This window comes from Ciconia boyciana, chromosome 21, assembly GCF_034638445.1.
Source record: "Ciconia boyciana chromosome 21, ASM3463844v1, whole genome shotgun sequence".
NCBI lineage: Eukaryota > Metazoa > Chordata > Aves > Ciconiiformes > Ciconiidae > Ciconia > Ciconia boyciana.
Genome location: NC_132954.1, coordinates 6867615 through 6888873, shown reverse-complemented (window position 1 = coordinate 6888873; position 21259 = coordinate 6867615). Strand labels below are relative to the sequence as shown.

The following is a 21259-nucleotide window of genomic DNA, read 5'->3' as shown; positions in this document are numbered from 1 at the left end:
CAGCAGCATCTCCTGTGGCATGCACGCAGGGAACTGTTTGTGTCAGGTCACCTTGCTTTGAGGAGTGATTCTGAAATAAATTTCCTCTTGCTGCAATGATTCGATTATTACATAAAAATGCCATTGCAATCCTCCTGCTTTGTGCTTGCCAACTGCACAGCTTTAGAAAAAGGAATACATGGCCAAAATAAATGGCCCAAATGAACCCCAGTTCCTGGTCCCTGTTTCTTGCTTTTGTCTTATCCCACCTCTCCATTCTTTTAGCTCCACTCACTGCAATTTTGAACCTAGATCTTCTGTCATGTTTGCCACAACAACAGCCAGGGTACTTAAGATGCTGTGGTTAAATCTATGGTCTTAACCAGTGTTCAGCCGAGCTAGAAATGGCCTATCTGCTGTGGAGAAAGAAAATGGAGAAACAATCCAGAAGAGAGAAGAGGAAGCAGTAAAACATCCTGCTTCTGGGAAAAACAAACCAGGGACTTTTCAGCCTCCCTAACTGGAGGAGGTGAAATGCAACGTAAACACAGGAAAACAAAACTAACATTTGGTGTTCAAGTCAATCTAAGACAAATTTTTCCTTTACAGATCCACACTGGAACATCTACACCAGAACCGTCAGTGTTGGTTACATTCTTCAGTCCTGTAGCACAGGGCTTGACAGCCACAGGGAAGACCGAGAAGCCTGGGCAGCCAGATGAGGCTTTGATCCATCCTCACTCCTCCGATGTGTTGCCCACAGTCAGCCCCATGCTGGGGAAAAGCACAACGAAAATGCGGACAGCTACTTCTGTGCCAAGTGGTCTTCCCACAAATGGCAGTGTTTCTACAATCCAGACCAACACTGCTGCGTCACCAAGTACTACTGCCACCACGCCAGGTGAGAACATGCAGTGGTCCAGCAAATGTCCTCTGCTCCGGTTTTGGTGACGAGCCATTGCACTATTGAAAAATATGAGATAATTTCAGAAATTATGGTACCTTTGAAAAAGTGCTGAGATACATGCTTCAGCGCACGTGCCGGTTGGAGCCTGTTAACTCATGAGGTCCGAGAATGGAACTTTGGCATCATAAATCTGCATGTGACCATTGGATCTATTTCCAGGAACAGCTTGAAAGTGATGGTGATATCTTAATTCCCAAAGTGGAAGTTGAGACGTGGTGCAAGGCATAGTCCCGTGAAGCATTCTTTCAGTAGTCTTGACACACTGCTGTCTATAAAGTTGAGCAGAAATCTTAATGTTTGCTCAAAATGGGGTGTAACTGATTATTTTATTTCCCTGAAATGTCAATGCACAGTTCAGCCATGGAGAGCAGTGTACTTGGCCCTTAGCCCGTGCTTTGCTTTGCAGCAAAATGATGTTTCTGTTCGCACTGGTATTTCTTAAAACAAACTATTGAAAATGTATAAAAGCCAAAACGCACTTTGGACAGCTCTGTTAACTCACCCAGGCCATTAGTATACACCATTCAATGTGTACGTACATTCAGTGGTGTATACTGGTCGTGTGATATCTCAGAATTCAGTTAATCCAGTTTGCTGAAGTATTCGCAGCTGAATTTCTTTTGAATTTAGGGTTCCTTTCCCTTACAAGGGAACAAATGGAAAGTGTAAAGGAAATGCTGCATCCAAAGACATTTTTGGCAGGAAGCTCATTGGATGCTTGTGTTAACAAGTTAGTATTCTTTTTAAAGGCTTACCCCAGCTAAAACTGGAAAATATATTTTAAACATCTTCAGTGGCTTGTGTTGGAAAAGTGACGTAGCCAGGGCCTCCTTGTTTTGCTAAATAACACAAAGATGATGTGAAGGGTAGTTTTTCCAAGCGGGCTTTTGGTTTTTTTGTCTGTTTGTTGGTTTAGGGGTTTTTTTCCTATTGAGATCAGATTTCTTTTTGCCTTGGAACTCTTTTGCAGCTGAAAGACTGATGGAGTTGTAATATCCCAGGATCCGGAGTAATTCAGAGGGGAAGAAAAAGAATTTGATGAATTTGTTTTCTTATTAGTTAACTGGTTAATTCCAGTAGCTAATAAACAGATGGAAGAAAGGCTAAATGTTTAATGACATTCTCCCCATATTTTTTAACTTGGATTTTTTGTGCAGATCTCTGAAACATTGTCTTTGACAGGGCCAAACTAGGCTAAAGCAACTTTAATTCTTGCTTTCTATGCATAATTCCCAGGCCCGATAATAAAAAGACAAAAAGAAAGCAAATGGGGAGGGAAGAGGAGGATGAGGAGACCAAGAGGTACTCTTAAGAAATGCAGTCAACTTTCTGTCCATCTTAATGTAAATAACAAGCAGGAAAAAAAAATGTCACCGGCCATAGTTTTCGAGTCTTTACCCAATAGTCTTTAAAAACAAACTACCTGTCAATTTATTTGAAATGGAATGGCAAGAAAAGTCTTAAGAAAGGGATGAAAAGAAAATATAAATACAAGGAACAGGTTTGTATTTTGAGTTCCCATACTTGGTGTGGTAGCTATGCAGATTTAAAAAAAAAAGTCTCTTAGCCCCCAGGCAGTTTTTCAAAAAAAGAAATACCGTGGATTCTTCATGTATTTGTGAAGATCTGAAATTGCAGTTTGGTAAATAGCAGTGTTTGTCTTGCTGTACCATGAGACTGCAGCTGGGTTCTCTGCCGAAAACCTGTCAGGTAAAACCCTTCCCATGCCGTTGGACCTGGGTGAACAGATTCCCCTGTACAGGGCCTGGGGGTCACATTTCAGCTCTTTAGAAAAGGAGCAGGAGCTGCACAGTATCTGCAAAGAGAGAGGGATGACTGAGTAATTTTGGGCTTGCCTTAAAATTGTAAAACCCCATTAGTGCTTTTCCATTAACAATGAGAGCGAAACCTGAAACGGGAGCTATATTGAGTGATGGGATGTTTACAAAATACAGCCATTTGTAGCTGGCTTTTATTCCACACACTCTGAAGCCAAGGCAGTTTTTATTTATGTATCTAATTTTTTTTCCTGTTCCTTTTTCAATTCTGTGTTTCTCCCTCACAGTTATGAAGGAGCTGGTAGTTTCCGCTGGAGACAGCGTCGAAGTGACCCTGCCAAAGAATGAAGTTCAGCTGAATGCGTTTGTGCTTCCTGAGCCACCACCTCGTAAGGCTTCCCTGGGAATTCTGCTAAGGGCTCGTGATGGTGAAATGGCAAATAGGCATTATACACAGCGTTAACTAAGGCCAATCTTGAAAATGTCTTTTGTCAGAGAACACTTTCCTGTAGAGATTTTTCATCCTGTGCTATTACCTCATGCTGCCTCTCTCAGAAAATAGCAAGACACAAAAAGCATTGAAAGTGCCACAAAGTCATTAGATTTGGGAGACGGCATAGTCTTGAAGTGGTATGTGAGGAATCAGTGGATCTTCAGCATGTGTTTGTGATATTTACTGATACGTGACAAGCTGTCTTAGCAAGTGATCTCTCATTTGGTGAATTGGAATCTGATTTGGGGGTTGACATGCTGAGGAACACATTTCTATACGCTCCTCATTTCATCGTGCAAATTGTTCACAGGTATTTGTAAAGTTCATATCTATAGCTCTGTCCACAATGGCAGTGGGAGACTGCAGAGGAGAGGCAAGCATGTTACACGTTGTGCAGCAACAGAGATAGATGCATTCCTGTTCAAAAACTGGCATTATGTTGTGTCTGCAGGATTTGAGGGTATGATAAGACTTTTCTCTCTTATCCTGGAGCTGTGACTGTTCCAAAGCTCTTTAATGCCTTTGAGGCTGAAAGATGGGTTTTGGCTCCAGAGTAAATGTGTTTAGAAGCAGATTGTCTCTTTTCCTGGGTATATTCCCAAAAAGCTGCAGCCCAAATTCCAAGCTGTCTCATTTCTCCATAGTGCAGCAGAATGTGCCTTGTAAATGTTTAATACTTTTGCTTTTCTTTAGCATGGCAGAAAGGCAGTCTTTTAAAAACTAATGTCTGGACCTTTTTGGTTTTTCTTTTAAGGGACCACTTATTCCTTTGAGTGGGAATTGATTACTCATCCAAAAGACTACAGTGGAGAAATGGAAGGGAAGCACTCCCAGACCCTTAAGTTATCTAAGGTAAAGCTTTTGCTGCTTCGTATCCTGTTGTGTTAAATGCCAAGTGGAGAAGACGGGGACCCTGGCAGCCAGGAAAGACTCGTATGTGATTTCAGGATGAATAGGAAATTGCATGATGGGCAGGCAGCCAACATTTGACTGCAAGCCCTCTTCTAAGTCTCTTATAAAAAGGAGGTTGATCTGGCATGAGGGAAAGAAGAAATTGATTTCAGGATCTAAAAGCTGCCTACAAGCAGTGTGTCAAGCCATACAAATGGCACAATTTAACATTAACAAAGGGCTGAGAATATTTCTGCTACTGAAGCAGTGTGGTGGTCTGTTTAGGTCTGAAGCCATGTACTACCCACTGATAAAGGGACTTGCTGGTTCCATTAACGAGAGCTGTGGAGTACCTCGTAGCACGTCCCTGCCTGCTGCTTTTAGACAAGCTCTAGCAGTGAAAAGATTGCTGGTTTCTGCACGTGGCAATTCTTAACAAGGGAATGGCTTAAATATTGTGTGAATATACAGTTCTGTATTTGAGACATTCCTTTGAGCATCTTGGGTTCTGCTGCACTCAGGGGAAAAAATCCACAGGCTTTAGTCACAATATCATGCAGAGAAAAGCCCTTCGAGAGGAGCGTGTCTATCTCTGTCAGGGTTTCAGCCTTTTGGATACCATGATTGTTGTCCAGCACCTGGTCCTTTGCCCTCTCATCTTGGTTCAACAGTGAACGATGAAGGGGTGACTGCCTGACTCACGTCACCTAGAAGGAAGAGAAGAAATACTTTCCTTTGCAAAAACACAGAAGAAGAGATTTTCTTCTCTTACATGCATCCTTTCTCATCTCAAATGCAGTCTGCTAGTACAGATTCCTGTGGCCAGACAACCTGAACTAATCTCTGTTACCTCTTCTGTTTGCCTATTGTTGCTAGAAAATAAAGCTTGACTAACAATCCTGTGGCACCTGTGGTAGAAAGGCATATTAGTCTTTGGTTTCTGCATAGCCATTGTAAACTAAAAGACACATAATACCATTTTGGCGTGGAAACTGTCCTTTGCTGTGTATGCATAGGTTGAAGCATAATTGCCTGTGTGTTATGCTGCTGATGTGCTACTGTGCCAAAGCATGGTAACTTGACCTTCTAATAGCTCCCGACAAGGTGCTACCATCCTGAAGGTAAATAATCTTTTGTGTTTACATCCAGCTTACTGTTGGTCTGTATGAATTCAAAGTCGTCGTTGATGGGGAAAACGCACGTGGAGAGGGTTACGTGAATGTAACCGTGAATCCAAGTGAGTTGGCGGAATTGTATCTATCTTTTCGTAACTTCATCTGTGTCTGATACCGCTGTCATGGTGTTTTGCTTATTTGGCTGGACCCTGATTTAACGTAGTGAAAATTCGTTGTGCTGTGAACTCAGTATATATGTATGTGTATTAAGTCATTTCCTGAGATGTGAAACTATTGCTAATACACATAGCTATTTCTGCTGTACTGCATACAGGCCAACCACTCAGTAAAAGAGCTGGAATACTGATACAAAAGTGCTTAGCAAATGCCTCACCCTGGAAGGCCACTGCTTCAATAAAAACTAGCTGTAGCCGGGTAAAAAGCTTATAGCAGCAGGAGCAAAAAATGAAGGGAAGCCAGAGCTTTGAAGCTCCTTTGGAGGTTCTTTTCTTCCCTATCCAGTAAAGAATATAATTCCCAACCACAGGCAGGTTAAGTCAAAGCTCGTTCCTTACTGTAAGACATGGTTTGCAGATGAGCTGGTGTAGATACAGTAGCTTGCGCTGACGGTCTCACCAGGTCTCACTTGTTACATGGCCTGTGTGAAGAGGCAACCACAGGTTCTGCATCTCCTTTTATGCAAAAAACCCCTTTATTTTGCACACTTCGGCAAGACTCTTTCTACAACCTTTGTGGATAAAGAAGTGCTCTTGCACTCCCTAAATTAGCAAGAGTGTGTGACTGGTCTTCTGGATGCTGTTGCTGATCATTTCCTTATAAGCAGTGAATCTGCAGCTGGCAGCATGCATCAAAATCATTCATTTTTCAGAGCAGCAGCCAAACTTTGGCAAGAAGCTCTAGGTGCTGCTCTGTTAGAATGGTCTGTGCTTGAATGCTTGACCCAGTATGGGGGAACTGATGCAGTGCAGCCATTTCCAGAGCACTGTTGTGGCAGTTCACCTCCTTGTTTTTTTAAAATTCCTTTTGTTAGCACTGTTTCCCCACATTGGTGTATAACTTGCTGAAAGCACGAATCACTGTCGTTGATTGTGCAGTTCTCTGCAGTCAGTCTGATCGGTGGCTGTCTTGGAGCTGTGTGGCACAGCAATTCCACGCTTTGGACTCCTCTCCTGGACTCGCTTACTGCAGGACTGAGGGTGTAGATGGGGCTGGGGAGAGGGAAGAGGATGTGCAATATGTATTCTGCTTGCTACTCCTGGCGCACAAAGGCAGAGTAGTTTTGCACAGTTCCTTGGCCAGGGTTTTTTATCATGATCTGCCTGTAGATGTCTTTGTAACAGCTCGGGTGTTGTTGCAGAGCCTCGGGTGAATAAGCCTCCCGTTGCCATCGTGTCCCCACAGTTCCAGGAGATTTCATTGCCAACCATTTCAACTGTTATTGATGGCAGCCGTGAGTACCTGTGGTTTTAAATGCAATAGTCTAGCAAGCCTGGTTTCTCTGAGTTTGGTTCTGGGCTGGCCCTTCAGATGAAGTTTAAGAGGAACTGGCTTTGGCACTATCAAACACACTTCAGTGAAAAGAATCAGCCTCTCTTGCCAGGAGAGGGGAATACGCACATGACAGCACCTCTCCATGTTTCCCTTTTGAAGGGCAGTGGCCTGAGCCAATCTCCTAAAAAAGGAAAAGCTCTAGAGGTTGCTGCTTAGAATAAAAAAAATTACTGTCAGTCAAAATCACTGGCCTCTTGCATTAAGCTTCAAATGTGTTAGGTGTGTTAGTTAGCTAACACACCACCTTTACTGATCCTGGCCCACACTAGAGCTTTTCAGGAATTTCTTTAAATATGTTCAGGTTGTCTTTCCCCCAACTAGTATTATTTTGTTAGTGTTTTTTATTTGGGGTTTTTTATCTTCCCCCAGCACACATACAAACCTTTAATTGCAGGGTATTCGAGTATACCTGTGAAACAGGGTAGAGGAGAGAATATGGTTTGGGTATCTGAGCATAATAGAGACCTCTGGGCTGGGACCAAAAATGCCTTTGCCCACTAAGCCCAGCACTGAACTGGGGGACTGAACATCTGGGTTTTGTGAAGCAGCGTTTTCTAACTCCTTGTATGTGCATTTTCTTCTGTAATTGAAACAGAAAGCACTGATGATGATAGAATTGTCAGCTATCACTGGGAAGAACTGAAGGGTCCTTTGCGGGAGGAAAAAGTTTCTAGCGATACTGCCATATTGACGCTGACCAACCTGGTACCTGGGAATTACACGTTCAGGTAGGTTATACCTGGAAGAGTTGATCAGTTCTCATCCCTTAGGAGTAAAATGTACAAGATTCCTGAAGTGTTAGTCTGGTTTAAAAAACAAACAAACAAAAAACCACAACAGGGAGAGAACTCTATTTGTGATGTACTCTCTCTCTCCACTCCTACGCTTTCAGGTAGTTTCATAGCTTTTCACTTCAGAAGAGATAAGCTATCCAGCTACTTCTTATTCTTAAGCTTTAGCACTGGTTTAAGATGATGGCAGAAGAGAATGTATGGTCTGCCAGCACTACAAAATGTCTCTTGAAATGTTAAATCTAAACTGTTTGGGTAAAAGCTTAGGAAGAAATGCAGTCTTTAAATCCAATTTTTAAATGCAATGTTTTTGTCCCAGATAAGTGAATGAGGCCTAATGGTTTTGTGCACGTACCTGAGTAATAGATAGTAGCTGATTTTACTTCCATGTTTGTTCTGTGTTTTTCCTTTAGTCTGCATTTTGGTGTGATGTCCATGCACTGCATCAGCAGATCCATTTAAAATAAAATAAACCTGAGTACCTATAACTTTGGAAAGAACATTGTTTTCCTCTTAAGCAGTTGGTATATGAACTAATCAGATCAATGTTCAGATCTAGATTTAGCAAAAAGCAGTTCTGTTTTGCGGTACTAGCCTACCTGAGGAGGCATAACTGCGTTCAGGCCACGTGTGGGTTAGTAATGAACTTCTGTGTCCATGTGAATGAACGTCTTCTGTTGGGAGGCAGCGTCGTACTCTGGGAGGTCTTCTCCATCACAACTGTGTGTGTGAAAGCTGATGGTCTTTCACTAGCACAGTTATATCTTGGAAGTATTTGGTAGATTTCAAGTGAGACATAGATGTGACTTGAATTTCTTGCATTGCTTTGAGGCTGATAATTGGGCATTTGGGGGAAGTTTTAATTCACAAAAAGCACAGTTGCATCAAACCATAGGTTTTTTTCACTCCTGAAAAAAATTACTATCCTCTCCTTGAAAGCGTCTTAAGTTTCTAACTCTTCTTTTGCATTTACGTTAACTCCAGCCTGATAATCATGGCTCTTCACTGCTTTCACTTTTCCTTTTTTCCCCTCCCCTCTTCAGTCTAACAGTAGTGGACTCAGATGGTGCCAGCAACTCCACCACTGCAAACTTGACTGTGAACAAAGCAGTGGATTATCCTCCAGTGGCAAATGCGGGTCCAAACCAAGTGATCACCCTGCCTCAGAACTCCATCACCCTCTACGGGAATCAGAGCACCGATGATCACAGCATTGTCAGCTACGAGTGGCTGCTCAGTCCTAACAGCAAAGGGAAGGTGATGGAGATGCAGGTCAGTGCAGGTCTCCTGGATTACTCACTAGCTGGCATTCTTCTATAATCAAATCATTTTTAATTGACTGTTAGCAAATGTTTCTTATAATCCTACGGAGCAAGCTTGTGATGATTAAGTATATACTTAAAACTAAATCCACATGAAGCTGGTATTGGCTTAGTGGCTGAGCTGGTGCACCAGTCTAGCCACAGGTTTTCACTGGCATCCTGTTTGTTTTCTTGAGCAATGCAGTTTGCTCAAGAAATACTTAAATACAGCTCAAGAATGGAGGATTGAGACAGATGGGAACTTGATGGCTTTGGATTCCGATGTCCCATACAACAGGTCTCAGCACAACTTGATCACACCTATATATGTCACTTTAGCCTGTGTGGCTGCTAGAGAAGCGTGTTCTTTCTCTCTTCAGTTGCTGACTTCTCAGAACATCAGTGATAGCTAAATCAATGATGGTATAATAGGGATGCTTAAGTGCTATGAGCAGGTGTGGAAGCCAGACTGTGTGATCTTTTAGGTAACTATCGGTCAGGATGGCATTTAGATGCACAGGATAACCCGTTGTGCCACGTCATGCATTTCCTAAGCTGGGCAAACACAACGGACTGGATCTTTTGAGTTGAACCTTGGAGTCTAAACTTTGCTGATACTGGCCAGACACTCCTCTGTCCTAAACAGTAAAAGCTGGAGCTTGTTTCCATGTCATCATTTTTCTTTTAAAGATTATTACTACTGTCAGATTTATGGAATAAGAAAGTCCATGAATCAGGTTCACAATGTATATAGTTTGCACAGGGCTCCCCAGAGGTTTTGCTTGAGTTGCTAACTATTGAATCTCAAAAGCTCTGAACACCTATATGGCATTACTCTTGATACGTTCCACAACAGTGTCCTTGTTGCTGTGCATAAATTTAGTTGTAAGTGCCTTGCATGCTTAAGTGGCACAGACTTCTGGCACCATAGCAGGAGTTGTTAATAAGCCCCTAGAATCTGCCAATAATAGTTGTTTTAGAAGCAGAGTCTTCTGGTCTATCATAATCTGTGTAAGGTTTCTTTTTAATACATGAATATGTTTTCTCAAAGGGGGTGAGGACACCAGTGTTACAGCTCTCTGCAATGCAAGAAGGTGATTACACTTACCAGCTAATAGTGACTGATTCTGCTGGGCACCAGTCCACCGCAGAGGTCACTGTGATAGTCCAGCCAGGTAAGCTGCCCTTAGCTGCTTTTGCCACTTCCATTCCAGGGGTTAGAGGCGAGCTTCGATCTGTCAACATACTCTAGATCTTATGGTAGCTTCATGTTGCTTTCAGAAAGGCTGCTCTAGTTTAGGACCATTCTGGGCTGGTATATTGATGATAAACCAACAAAAGAAAGTTTCTGGGAATATTGCCTTTCTAGGCTGTTCTCTTATTTTACACAATGTAGTCTAATTGACATTATCCCACCATAATGGCAGGATTGTATTCCCAAGCAGCTGTCTCTGCCCACAGTGCTTGGTCCTGGGACAGGAGCAGGAAAAGTGGAGTAATGCTTAGAGAATGAGAGCAAAAATCAGAACTCCTGGATTTAATTCTCATTTTATTGCAGATGTGTGAATGAAACACTGCTCTTAACTGCTTTTAACCTCACTTTCTTGGAGTACAAGGTTGAGATAATGGGCAAGAAGTATACTAGGGATCATGGAGAAACTTCTTAATGCTGGGGTTTTAAGCTCCACCTTTAATGGCATGTGCATGAAAAATATTGGAATCCTTTTTCAGAGAACAATAAGCCCCCAAAGGCGGATGCTGGTCCAGATAAAGAATTGACTCTTCCTGTGGACAGCACCACTCTAGATGGCAGCAAGAGCTCGGATGACCAGAAGATAGTCTCCTTTCTTTGGGAAAAAACACGGTGTGTATCATCTTCCAGGCTGTTCTTACGCAAGTATCTGTCTTTCATTTAAAACAAGACACACCCCCACATACCTCCCTTGTGTTAAATCCTGCTCCCATCGGGCCTGACAAACTTTACCAGTGACTAGAATGAGACAAGGATTTATGTGTAATTGGAGAGAAGTGGAGTTTTGTTTGAGCATTAGAAATACCTTTGCCTTCATCTCGAGGCCTGATTCCCATTCTCAGCGTGGTTGTGGCATGTAAAGGAGACCGGCCGTGTTCGAATCACAGCAGTGTAATGTGGTCTCGGCTGTATGAAGAGACTGCCTCTTGTAATCAAATAACAGCAGGGCCTTCTAACTTGATCCTTTTGCAGTATGTTTGAATGAGGCAGTGTTCTTCTCTTCTCATTGTCATGCTTTCTTCAGACTCTAAATTCCCTGAAGTGCTTAGGGAATGTAGGAAGAAGCCTGTGAGCAACTTGCAGTAGCTTTTTCTGTTTGCTAATGCAAAGTGTGTGCAAAGCTCTTATAAATGAAAGAACTATTTTTGCTTTATACATTCTCTTAAGAAATTGGCTTATTGTGCAGTTCACAGGAGTCAATTTTGCTGAAGGTACCACTTTTTGTAAACCCTACTTAAATGCTGGTATCAGTGCTCCCCTGGTTTAAAAATAACCAAAACACTAAACCACCAGAAACTGTGTTTTGTTCTGAATGTTGCGCTTACTCTTTTAATTATCTTGCTGTAGCTGGAGAAAATAATTTTGCTTTTTGTCATGGACTCTGTATTTCCATGCGACTCTCTAGTTGCATGTCCATAAACCCTGCTTGAGCTTGAGCCTCCTGTTTGGTGTGAGGCTAGCTCCTGTGGTGTATGCAAAGTTTAAACTGATCCTCTTATGCTTTGGTTAGGGGCCCAGATGGCGTCAAGCTGGAGAATGCTAACAGCAGCATTGCCACTGTAACAGGCCTTCAAGTTGGGACATACGAGTTTACTCTGACAGTTAAAGATGAGAGGAACTTGCAGAGCCAGAGCTCGGTCAACGTCATTGTCAAAGAAGGTACGTCCAGCCATGAGCAGAGCTGCCTGAAACGCAGGTTATCTCTGAGCAGTTCAGCAAAACCTGTGTTTCAGAGGCAAAGTAAGAGTAAGGAATGGGTGAAAGATAATGTGGAGAGCAGTGAAATGGCCTTCTCTAAGTCAGTCTGTTCCTCCCTTTTCTGGAGGAACAGTATCTTCAGCTGAATCCAGCAGTATGTAATTTCCCTTCGCTTCCCCCAGGGTTAGATAGGGATTTCTGGGTTACAGTGGAGATCTAATGCAGTAGTTTTTGGTTGGGCACTACCAGATTTTTCTCCAACTGCTTTCTTTCTGTTTGCTTAGAGATAAACAAGCCGCCAGTTGCAAAGATTGCTGGTAATGTTGTCATCACCTTGCCCACAAATACTGCTGAGTTGGATGGATCGAAGTCCTCTGATGATAAGGGAATTGTGAGCTACTTGTGGACCCGGGACGAGGGGAGCCCTGCAGCTGGGGTGAGGTTTCTTTTTTAAACGGCAGTCCGCAGCATCACGAAAGTCAGTGAGAGGTAGTGTCGACAGCTCCTGAGGAAATATAAAGCTGATCGTTGCACCTGCTACCTTTTAGTGATAACCTTAAGAATGTATCATGCTAGTTTGATCCCTTATTTCCTGATACCTGTTTTGTTCTGCCTTCCAGGAAGTCTTAAATAATTCAGACCATCATCCTGTCCTTCTCCTGTCCAATCTGGTAGAAGGAACCTACATATTCCACCTCAGAGTAACAGATGCCAAAGGAGAGAGTGATGTGGAAAGGACCACGGTGGAAGTCAAACCTGGTCAGTCTGGATTTTGTGCTGTACCACATTTGCCTACAGTGCACTAGCAAGCCCTCTGTTTGCCTGGATACAATGTGCTGAGATAAAGTGTGTAGTCGAGTCCAGCTCAGAACTGTAGAAGGTCAAAAGTTTTGGGGGATGTGATTGTATTTGCATGTGGTTCTTGGGGGCTGACTCTTACTGCTTGCCTCACCTGTGAAAGTCATAGACTTGTATCCCTCCCTACGCTGAGATTCTGTACTTTTGTGTTCAAAGCAGAAACATTTTGGAAAGATACTAGAAACCTGACTTGTACCCAGACTGTTAAATAGAAGTTCTAAAGATCTGTATTATCTACATTCTCACTAGATCCTAGGAAAAATAACCTTGTGGAGATAATTCTGGATGTTAATGTCAGCCAGCTGACTGAGAGGCAGAAGGGCATGTTTATCCGACAAATAGGCGTTCTGCTGGGGGTCCTCGACTCGGATATTACTGTGCAGAAGATCCAGCCGTACACCGAACAAAGGTAGGGCTCATCTGTGAGTGTACATGCTTGAGGGTTTGCTTGAGGGGATTTCTTGAGGGTTTAGTAAACCAAGGGCTGCTTTCTTTTGGGAAGAGACTGGACAATCGGAACATGGGGAGATGTTGCTTAAAATGGATATTCCTGCTTGCTCGGGTCAGAGAAGGTGTATTGCCAAGCAGGTCTTGGGTTTCTTTCCCCTGTGGAGATGCTGCATTGTCCTCAAAAGCTGTTTTCTGCTGCTAATGTCTTTGTCCCGTGAATCTGTAAAATAAGAACTAATCTGATACGGTTTTGAAAATTGTGAAGACTATCTGAAGGATGTTCTACAGCCGTGACACAACTGGACAAATCATGGGGCTTGGTACAGGCGCAGTTTGGTGAAACACTGACGCCGCACCAGAGGTGGTGGTGTAGCAATCCCCTGAGTAGTAGCCTGCATGCCAACTTCGTGCGGGCAGTAAAGCTAATCTAAAACTACATCAGCTTCAATTCAATGTAAAATAAAATGTTGAAAACCAGTGTAATTTTTGTTTGAAGAGATAAGGAAAACTTGGTTTTGATTGCTATTTAGCTTACTGTAAACTACAGCTGGTCTCTTCTAAACAAGTGGAAGTTTGCTTATAGGCAAGGCTGTAGGTTTGCTTATAGGCAAGGCTGTAGGTCAGGGTCACGTCACCTGCCTGGACAGTGTTGCTCAGCCCCAAGTACAGCAACCAGCAAGTCATAGAAGGGATGGTTTGGCCCAGCTGGATCCTGGCCATGCTGCTTTGGCATGAAAGTACCTGATCGAGTTTAGCTTTCCACCTCTGCACAAATGGCTGGTCTGGGAAATTCACTGTTCTGCAGAAAACTTCAGCGACTGGTGCTGTAGCGTTGTCACAGCAACAGCTACATGTGTCTCCGTACTAACGGCAGTCCGTCGTTACTGTAGGTGTGTTTGAGGATGCCTGAACATGCATGTGAGTGGTATGGCAACAAGCTTATCAAGGGCAGAGAGGTAATCTGTTGAAATAAGTGTAATATTGCACGTAATTCGTACTGAAAGTGGAGTAGTTTTAAGGTAGATAAAACACTGGAAAAGATTTAAGGGACATGCTTAAAGTCATGCAGCAAGTCAGCAATAAATCTGCAGTTACACTTTAGACTTCCCTGAGTTGAGTAATGTATTGATTCCTTCGTGTGCACGTTGCCTGCTGTAGCAGTAAAACCAGAATTCATTGCCCATGCAAACCTAAAGAGCTCAGAACAGAAGAGCCAGCACTTTCTGTTGTAATATTACCTTTCTATCTCTGCCATGACCAGGCCAGTTGCCACCGTTCTTCACCGAGTAAGGCAAGTAAGGGATTCTTGTAATTAATGCTTCATCTGTTTATATGTTTATTAAGTAGACAAAAGAGTGGGAAGTGTTATAAAAGAGCAGAAATGATTTTCTGACAGATGGCTTTAAGATCCCATTTTTGCCTCAACTATCTAAGTAACTCGTACTGTTTAAAAAATACCGTTTTCCGCCAGCTGCTGTTTTTTCACATAACTCTGAGGGCTTCACTAATATCCTGTTGACTCATAGGCTCCCTGGTGATAATAAATCTGAAACATCCATGCATCCTTTTGTGAATCTGAAGGATACGCGGGGTTCTGCAAGGCTAGCAAGCCTAGGGGAGCAAGTTCTTCTATCATAAAGTTAATGCAATAAAAGGTGCAGAATACAGTATCCTCTACACCCGTGCTTTTTTCTGGCTGTAACGCTTTGTGCATTCGAACTAGGCTTTGCAAGAGATTGTAAACCTTCACTGCCTTCTCTCTTGCTGGAGCTCTGTGCCGAGCAGTTGAATGAGTCCCTAGGTTCCACGTTTAGTAAGGTCTAAGGATCCCACAGTGAGGGAGGAGATTATGCAAATGTCAGGACCTTAAAGGTTGGGGATTTGCATAGTTAGTGTGAACATGCAAAGATGTGCTTGATGATGTTTGAAACGAGACTTGACAAAACCATTAGCAAACTCAAGAACAGTCCAGCCCTAGCTTTGAAAATATGGATGGATCAGATGTCCCAAAGGGTTTTCTACTGTATGACCAGGTCTAATGTTATTGCTTCCAAGATGGAGACAGAAGTCTGGTCTTTAAATAAATTTGGGATTCTGAATAAGTTCCTCTAATGACAGACTGGGGAGAATGGCTCTCTGCCTGGTGTTTGGAGAAGCAGCAGATAATCATTTTTGTCTGACTTCCAGCACGAAGATGGTGTTTTTTGTACAGAACCAGCCACCCCATCAGATATTCAAAGGACGAGAGGTAGCCTGGACGCTAAAAAACGAGCTACGGAAACAACAGTCAGACTTCCTCATCTTCCGGGCATTAGAAATTAACACAGTCAGTAAGTAAGAATCACTGTGTTACATTGTTAGTGAAGTGGGACTTTTTAGTTTGGCATGAGGCCTAAGTGCTTACGTTTGCACTTCTTACTGCTTGTGATTACGGCTAAGCTAAGAGGATGAACTACAGAGTGACAAGGTTAAAGTTAGAGCCTATGGGGGTTGACCGTGTTGAACTATACTGTCCCATTTTTGCCTCACGTGCGAGTCATTTAGTTCATCTTGCTGGTTTTGGTCCCTAGCGTGTCAACTGAACTGCTCTGAGCATGGACGCTGTGACTCCTTCACCAAGCGTTGTGTCTGTGACCCATTCTGGATGGAGAACTTCGTCAGGGTGCAGATGGGGGACGGCGAAAGCAACTGTGGTACGTGCAACCTCTCTGGGATTGTTCACCTTTGGAAAGCAAACGGTCTTTGAAACCCAGGGTAGGCAGAGTAACAGGTACCTGCTTTCTCCCGGTATCTCTCACGTGATGCTCACACAAGGAGCTAGTCCCTGCCCTGGTCTCGCTACACGTACCTTCTAAGCAGGCGATATTTGATAGGGAAGCGACTCCTCTTCAGACCCTCTTGGTGAACGCTCAATAAGAGCTGAGTCCATTCAAGAGGTGTATAAATGACACCTCTTTTCTGTCGTGCCCCTACAGAGGCTTTCCTGCCACAGGAAAGCAAATTTTATAAATCAACACACATTGAAAAATGCCCTTGTGCAGCGAGTCCGCACACTGGATCTCAAGCCCCTGGCTTCCGTAGGTGAGTTAGTGGTGCTGTCAGTGATGGATGCCAGCCTCTAATTCTGCAAAGGGTCAGGCCTTTCTTTTTCTTTCTCAAGAATAGTCATCTAAAGCGCACACTGTCAACTGTATGAGGTGCCAAAACGTCTTTATCTCTGGGGTGTTTTGCTTTCAGAGTGGAGTGTGCTGTATGTGATCATTGCATCTTTCGTCATTGTGGTTGCCTTTGGAATCTTATCCTGGATGGTGATCTGCTGTTGCAAGAGGTGGGACTGAGGCCGTAACCCCCACTGTATCAGTGCTTCACAGCCAAGTAGCTGCATTAGGAGGTGAAAGATTCAAACCCCTCATCCCAGCAGGTCATCTGTTTAGCCCTGGGATATTAGTTTTTGTCACTTAGTGTTTCAAGTGAAACATTGAAGTCCTAGAACTCTGGGTTCAGTTAATAAGCGAGATTTGGATTAGCCTATAAATGTGCAACTAAAGCAAGGTTTTTAATGTTGTGCTTTCTGATACGAACATAATCTGAAATAAGCAAGTACTCTAGCTTTGAAGATCAGAGTTGTTTTTTTTCTTCCGGCTTTTTTAGAAATGGCCTGCCTCTTAATTCCTTTTCTTCCCCTTTAGACGAAAAGGAAAATCGAAAAGAAAAAGCAAATACAAGATTTTGGATGCAACGGATCAAGAAAGCCTGGAGTTAAAACCAAATCCCAAAGCAGGTAAAACATGAGAGGGAAGAGCTCAGCGTTTCCAGAATGCTGACTAAGAACACTCTTCCTCAGTGGACTAAAAATCAGAGTGAAACCAACGTGATGTTAGGCACTGACAGATGAGTCTTGGAAGATCTAAGAGCTTGTTTCAGATCTGTATACAGGGTATTTAGTCAAGTTATCTAACTCTTTGGTTTAGAAATTGGGGCTGAAACTGGCCTGGTCCTGGTGTTTCCATTTCCTATTGCAGAAGTAGGAAGTGGATGCATGTAAGCTGTGCAGAGACCAGCCTGATCCAGGAAGCCCAAAACTATGTGTTGACTATAACTTCTCTTGCTCTAAAGTTTTCTGCTGGGTTCTGGTAGTTTGCTTCTGGCCAATATGCAGTTCCTTCCACTGCCGCAAAGCATGAATTCAGCGTCACTAAGCATTTCACTAAACTGATCGACTTTGGCTAGTAAGCAAGGGGACACCTGAAAGTACTCATAGCCTGGAGAGAGCGATGTTTATTTCTGCCCCCGTATTCTTACACCCCAAATGACCTGCTCATAAATTTATTGATTCTTGTCCTTGTGAGCATCAGGCTCTGAAAGTTTCACGTTTTAGCTCATCCTCTAATTTTTCCAGTAAGCAGATGCTTATCTTAAGGGGGAGACCCATGAAGTCCTCAGTGCTCCATGTGGCTTCAGGCCTGTTAGCCCATTCCAGAAGGGCAGTCATTTGTCTTCAGTGTTCTTAGCCAGCATTTTCCTGTCCGCATTGCTGTCCTCGAGAGTGCTTGTCAGGTGCTTTGCAAAGATCATTGAGTTATTTCAGGCTGGAGTGTTTTTGCTGCAATTGTATCTGATACCTGAACGGAGCTGTGGTCACCTGCTGACTGACCAGGAAAGGAGGGAGACGTGGGAAAGTGTGTGCAAAGCACAGCCCCACCGAATGCTGGGGAGCACTTCCGCCGCTGAAATACGCCTTTCAAATACGAGTGCGCGCCCTGGTTTTGTTTAGAGGAGGAGTTATTTTAACTGTGCGTGGAAAATAGTCCCTGATCCTTGTTTGCTAGTGGAAAATAATTGCTCATCCTAGTATTATCCCATTTAATGGTGTTCCAGCAAAGTGAACAGCGCCTAACAGCAGCATTGGAGGGCATTGCAGCGACAGAGCTGATCAGACAATTCCTCTGAGAAGCAGGCCATCCCAACTGCACAAATACAGATACCCTTGAAGAAAAACCGTGTGTGTTTTCCTCCCTCAGCACCCAACTCTGCTTTAATCTGACCATCTGTCACCTTGCACAGAAGAGCCCCACTGTTAAATAAAGGGCTCATTGTTCTGCAGTCTGTAGCAAATGTGCCTCGACCGTTTGCTCTCTGGTAACTAAACTCATCTTGCTTCTTCCGAGACTGGCTGCTGACTAAAGTCTTTTTCCCTGCTAGATATGTCCAGGGAGCATTCTGCTAACAGAGGAAATGTTGCATTTCTCCATTAAGGAAAAGCTAAATTTAAATATTTCCTCTGCTGACAATATCAGTAAATGTCTCTCTCCTGTCCTTGTGCATTAATCTAAATTCACCCCGCTAATTTATCTCTCTTCCCTTGCAGGCAAGAGAAGCAGAGATGGGAGTAGGGAGGGTAGTAAGAACGCAGCGATCTTCCCTTGCACACCTGCGTATTCTCTTTACTACAGCCATTAGCCCTCAGAGAGCTTTCTAGGCAATGCCCCGAGCAAGGTCAGGAAGACAAAGCTCCCACGTATACTCACAGCCCCTTCTGGTAACGTAATTTGCTTTCCTACCTGTTTGTTGTGCTTTGCACTATCTCAAAGTGTCTTTGTGACCTCTCTCATGCCGAAGTACCTGAAACAGGATCGCTTTGGCTTCAGCATTTGCAGGAAGAAGTGACAGACACAGGAAAGTCTGATTAGGCTGCCCCTTTGACATGATAGGACAAGGAGATTAAAGGGGGAATGGAGTAAGGTGAGGTGGTTGACCGGTATTAAAAGTATTTTTAACCTGAGAATCTCTCTCCTTTAAAGGCAGCAGACAGAAAGCCCAGGTCCTCAACACTAGCCTGATGCACTCGGAGTCTGAACTGGACAGCGATGAAGCCATCTTCACGTGGCCTGACCGTGAAAAAGGGAAACTGCTCCGTAGCCAGAATGGCTCTTTGCGCAATGGACAAGTGATGCTCAAACCCAAGAACCAGAGGGAGGAAATCCTATAGCTCCCCTCAGGTGGCCTTTTGCTGGAGCTCAGTGGGAAAGGCCACTCCCGTCCCTATCCTACAAGGGCCTTTGGAGGCCAGCTTGATTAGGACAACGCTGCTAACTCGTTTCACAGAAAATAACTTTGTTTTTGTGGGTTTCTTTTCATTCAGTTAAAACTGGTTGTACTTGAATTTGAACTTTGAGGGGAATCAAAGGGAGGAGAAGGCAACTGTGAACCCCAGGCGAAGCGTCAGAAAAGACAGAGCTGGCATCTGGAGAGCGGCAGGACAGAACCACTTGGAGTGACTGTGAATGTGCAGGACCCTCCTAGCCCACCTCAGACTGCAGTGGAGGAAACACCCATGGACGTCCAGCTCGCTTGTCTTGGGAGCTCCTTAGAGAAGGAAGGTCAAGGCTGTGCTTTGAGCTGTGCTGTGAGCTCCCTTCAGGCTCCAGTAGCCTGCCATGGGCTACTTTTGCTGTCGAACAGCTTTCTTCTCTTTTACTCCCACCTTCCCTAATGGTTTAAGCACTGTTTTAATTTAGATTTGTCCTTTCACATGCACTTGGCTGCTTTTGGAGTGTAGAGGAGGGAGAATCTAAACACTATGGTCACACTCCATCAGCTTGCAGGTTAGGAGAGGGGTTTGTAGCTGTTCTAAATTATTGTCAGGCTTTTCTCACTGGGAGTGTTGATGACACGGTGCCTGTTCAGATGTGAAAAGCTGACCTGTCTGTGGTAATTGGCTGGGCTAGGAGACACCCTCCTGCAGCAAGCTCTCCGCTGGGTACCAGAGCCGGGGGGGGACACCCAGCTTTGCTACCTGTGTCTAATGTCTGGCTTAATTCCAAAGCTGTGAGATGTTGTTCAGTGGCCCCAGCGCCTTCTGTTGGTCGCCAAGCCGTCCTTGAGTCTGGACATTAACCATATCTCAGTTATGAAACACTGTATACTGGGGGGGGGGGGTCCTTAAAATTTGCACAACCCAGGCAAACGGGGGTCGATACCTTCAGTCCCCAGCAGCTGGCTGCTCCCTCTGGCTGGCAGCTTAGTGGCCTCACGTTGTTGCGGCTGAAGAGCCCTGCGTGCTCCTAACGCAGTGCGAAGTACACACTTGGTGTCCTTTAGTCGGTGGAAAAGGGAACTCTCGGTACCCGAGGGCATCGCGTGGTGAGTGCTGGCAGCAAGTGGCCGTGCGTCTCTGCTGCCGGGGCTCTGGGGGCAGGTGTGTGGTGGTCCCTTCCCATACCCCCTCCTTTATCTCACTATGCTGCTTTCATGAGTTGCACCCCTGTCCTCGGGCAGAAATCAGCCTCTTGCTGGTGTGAAGGATGCCGCTGCTCCTCTGTGGATGGGTGGGCAGTTTATTGCCTTTCTTTGTGTTTAATTTAAAAACTGGAAACTTGTTTCATTGGCTTTTTTTTTTTGAGCTCTGAAAGCCAAAAGGCAACTTCCTCGGTTGTATTTATATTGCTGCACTACTGATTTGTGTTGAGCTAGATGAAGATTAAACACTATTGAATGCGAGGGAATGTTCCCTCGCTGAATGTAGTCATGGCTGCTGCTAAGTTTATTTTTCTGGGCAATCAGCTGTCTTCTTCAGGCACCAGCACTGGAGCCTGCTGCTCTCCCGAGTACCCAGGCATTAGCCTCGTGCCCTCCTGACTCCGCCAGGCACGGGGCCTGCCTCTTGCTTGTCTGCGTCACGGCACGGGCCACCCTCCGGCTTGTCTGTCTTGTGCGCAGCTGGTGCTCCGAGCCAGGCTTCCCCTTCCCAGGCTGCTCCTGCACCCGTTCTCCCAACAGCTCCTTCCCTCCAAGCCCGCCTGGGACCACACATGGGGATGGCTGACACCGGGATGCTCCCCGTGGCGTGCCTCAGAGGGGCACAGCCCAGCGCTGGCTGCGGCCGCTGTTGTGAGCTGTACGATGGCCAGACACTTAACTCTTGGGTGACGCCACCCTCTCATGCGTTTCCCTTCATTTGAATGCAAGATGAATAAACCCCAAGAAAATGAGGTTTTGAAGCTGCAGGGATCGATCAGATGTGGTCCTGGGACTGTGCCTGAAAGCGTTTTGTGCTGTTAGAGGGGAGCTGTTGGACTCTCGCTGATTCTGGTCCTTGGGGCTGGTGCTTTTCC

General features: G+C 44.4%; 1 protein-coding gene across 4 annotated transcripts in view; it reads left to right on the top strand.

Annotated features, from left to right (window-relative positions):
• KIAA0319L (KIAA0319 like) overlaps positions 1-20669 on the top strand; it is a 33749-nt gene extending 13080 nt beyond the window's left edge. For 2 of the 4 annotated variants that reach the window (XM_072884898.1, XM_072884896.1), the window contains 18 exons: positions 589-880; positions 3012-3113; positions 3972-4069; positions 5258-5345; positions 6602-6694; positions 7391-7523; positions 8630-8858; positions 9939-10062; positions 10619-10751; positions 11650-11798; positions 12122-12273; positions 12458-12596; positions 12945-13104; positions 15333-15475; positions 15716-15838; positions 16383-16473; positions 16835-16926; positions 18947-20669. In XM_072884898.1, coding sequence (XP_072740999.1) covers positions 589-880; positions 3012-3113; positions 3972-4069; positions 5258-5345; positions 6602-6694; positions 7391-7523; positions 8630-8858; positions 9939-10062; positions 10619-10751; positions 11650-11798; positions 12122-12273; positions 12458-12596; positions 12945-13104; positions 15333-15475; positions 15716-15838; positions 16383-16473; positions 16835-16926; positions 18947-19134 — 2529 coding nt within the window. In that variant the 3' untranslated portion in view covers positions 19135-20669. The remainder of the gene's footprint in view (positions 1-588; positions 881-3011; positions 3114-3971; positions 4070-5257; positions 5346-6601; positions 6695-7390; positions 7524-8629; positions 8859-9938; positions 10063-10618; positions 10752-11649; positions 11799-12121; positions 12274-12457; positions 12597-12944; positions 13105-15332; positions 15476-15715; positions 15839-16382; positions 16474-16834; positions 16927-18946) is intronic. The other 2 variants (XM_072884899.1, XM_072884900.1) reach the window with 2 other exon arrangements.
• The last annotated feature ends 590 nt before the right edge of the window (positions 20670-21259 follow it).